General features: G+C 55.4%; 1 protein-coding gene across 1 annotated transcript in view; it reads right to left on the reverse strand.

The window, feature by feature from the left end:
- The window catches only part of VOLCADRAFT_117582 (uncharacterized protein), a gene marked incomplete at both ends in the record, with an annotated part of 37,166 nt that overhangs the window by 34,631 nt on the left and 1,591 nt on the right, over positions 1-944 (reverse strand). The window contains 2 exons of the mRNA XM_002950428.1: positions 17-51; positions 555-683. Of these exons, the coding sequence (XP_002950474.1) occupies positions 17-51; positions 555-683 (164 nt within the window). The remainder of the gene's footprint in view (positions 1-16; positions 52-554; positions 684-944) is intronic.

Consider the following 944-nt stretch of genomic DNA (forward strand, 5'->3'; position numbering starts at 1 on the left):
CTACTACAACACACACCTGTAACGGTGAAGAATTGGGCTGCATGGTCGAATCTGTTAACACCAGCAACCACCAACCGCCACCACCACCACCGGCAACAGACATCAGCATGTAAATGGGGTGGGAAGGGGGGCCGTGTGTGTGCGTGTGTTTTTTACAGTGTAGAGGAGTTCACAAAGAGGAGGACGAGATGCCCTACATATTCGTGCCGCAGCAGGGCTTGAGCTTTACAAGAAAAAAAGGGGTGGGTGGCAGAATTCTACCCACCACCGAGGCGAAACAGGTTCCAACCGGCACCGCCCTCCCGCCCTCTCCGGCTGTGAGCGCAAATGAATATTTCGACCTGATTCAATCAACTAGCGATGATTCGTCCGTCTGTCTGTCTGTTTGTCTGTCTGTTTGTCTGTCTGTCGTTTCCTCAGCAGTCTGTATCAGTGCTACCCTCCCTCCCGTACCTCCCACCTAAATACCCACCTCATCATGCCCAGTGCAAGAGCCTTTTACTAAGGCAAATTTGGTACGACAAGCCGTCGTACAGTCGTTTGACCATACCCACCTGAGTCCGCCCAGCTGTACGGCGGGTTTCGCCAGGGATCCGGTTCCGGAGCGCAATGAGGGCTCCCCGCTGATACGGGTGGCCATGCGGCCGCCCACGCCGTGTTTGCCCGTGTCGAACACGGTGCACCTGTACGGGAGGACGAGCAGCGGACCGAACGTGTGTGTGTATATGTGTATGTGTGTACATGTATGTGTATGATGAGCCGGTGCTGCTTGCATTCTTGCTGTTAAGCACACACCCAGTTCCCCACCTCCCTTTCCTCCCCCAGATAAACAAACAAACAAACAAACTCCGGGCCCATAAGCTCCTCTGAGCCTCAAACGACCACTTCTTCGTCCCCACTGATGCCTAGCCCTGCCTCCTTCCCCTCTCCTCTCGCCCCGCCCC

The sequence above is a fragment of the Volvox carteri genome, assembly GCF_000143455.1.
Source record: "Volvox carteri f. nagariensis unplaced genomic scaffold VOLCAscaffold_18, whole genome shotgun sequence".
NCBI classification, from domain to species: domain Eukaryota; kingdom Viridiplantae; phylum Chlorophyta; class Chlorophyceae; order Chlamydomonadales; family Volvocaceae; genus Volvox; species Volvox carteri.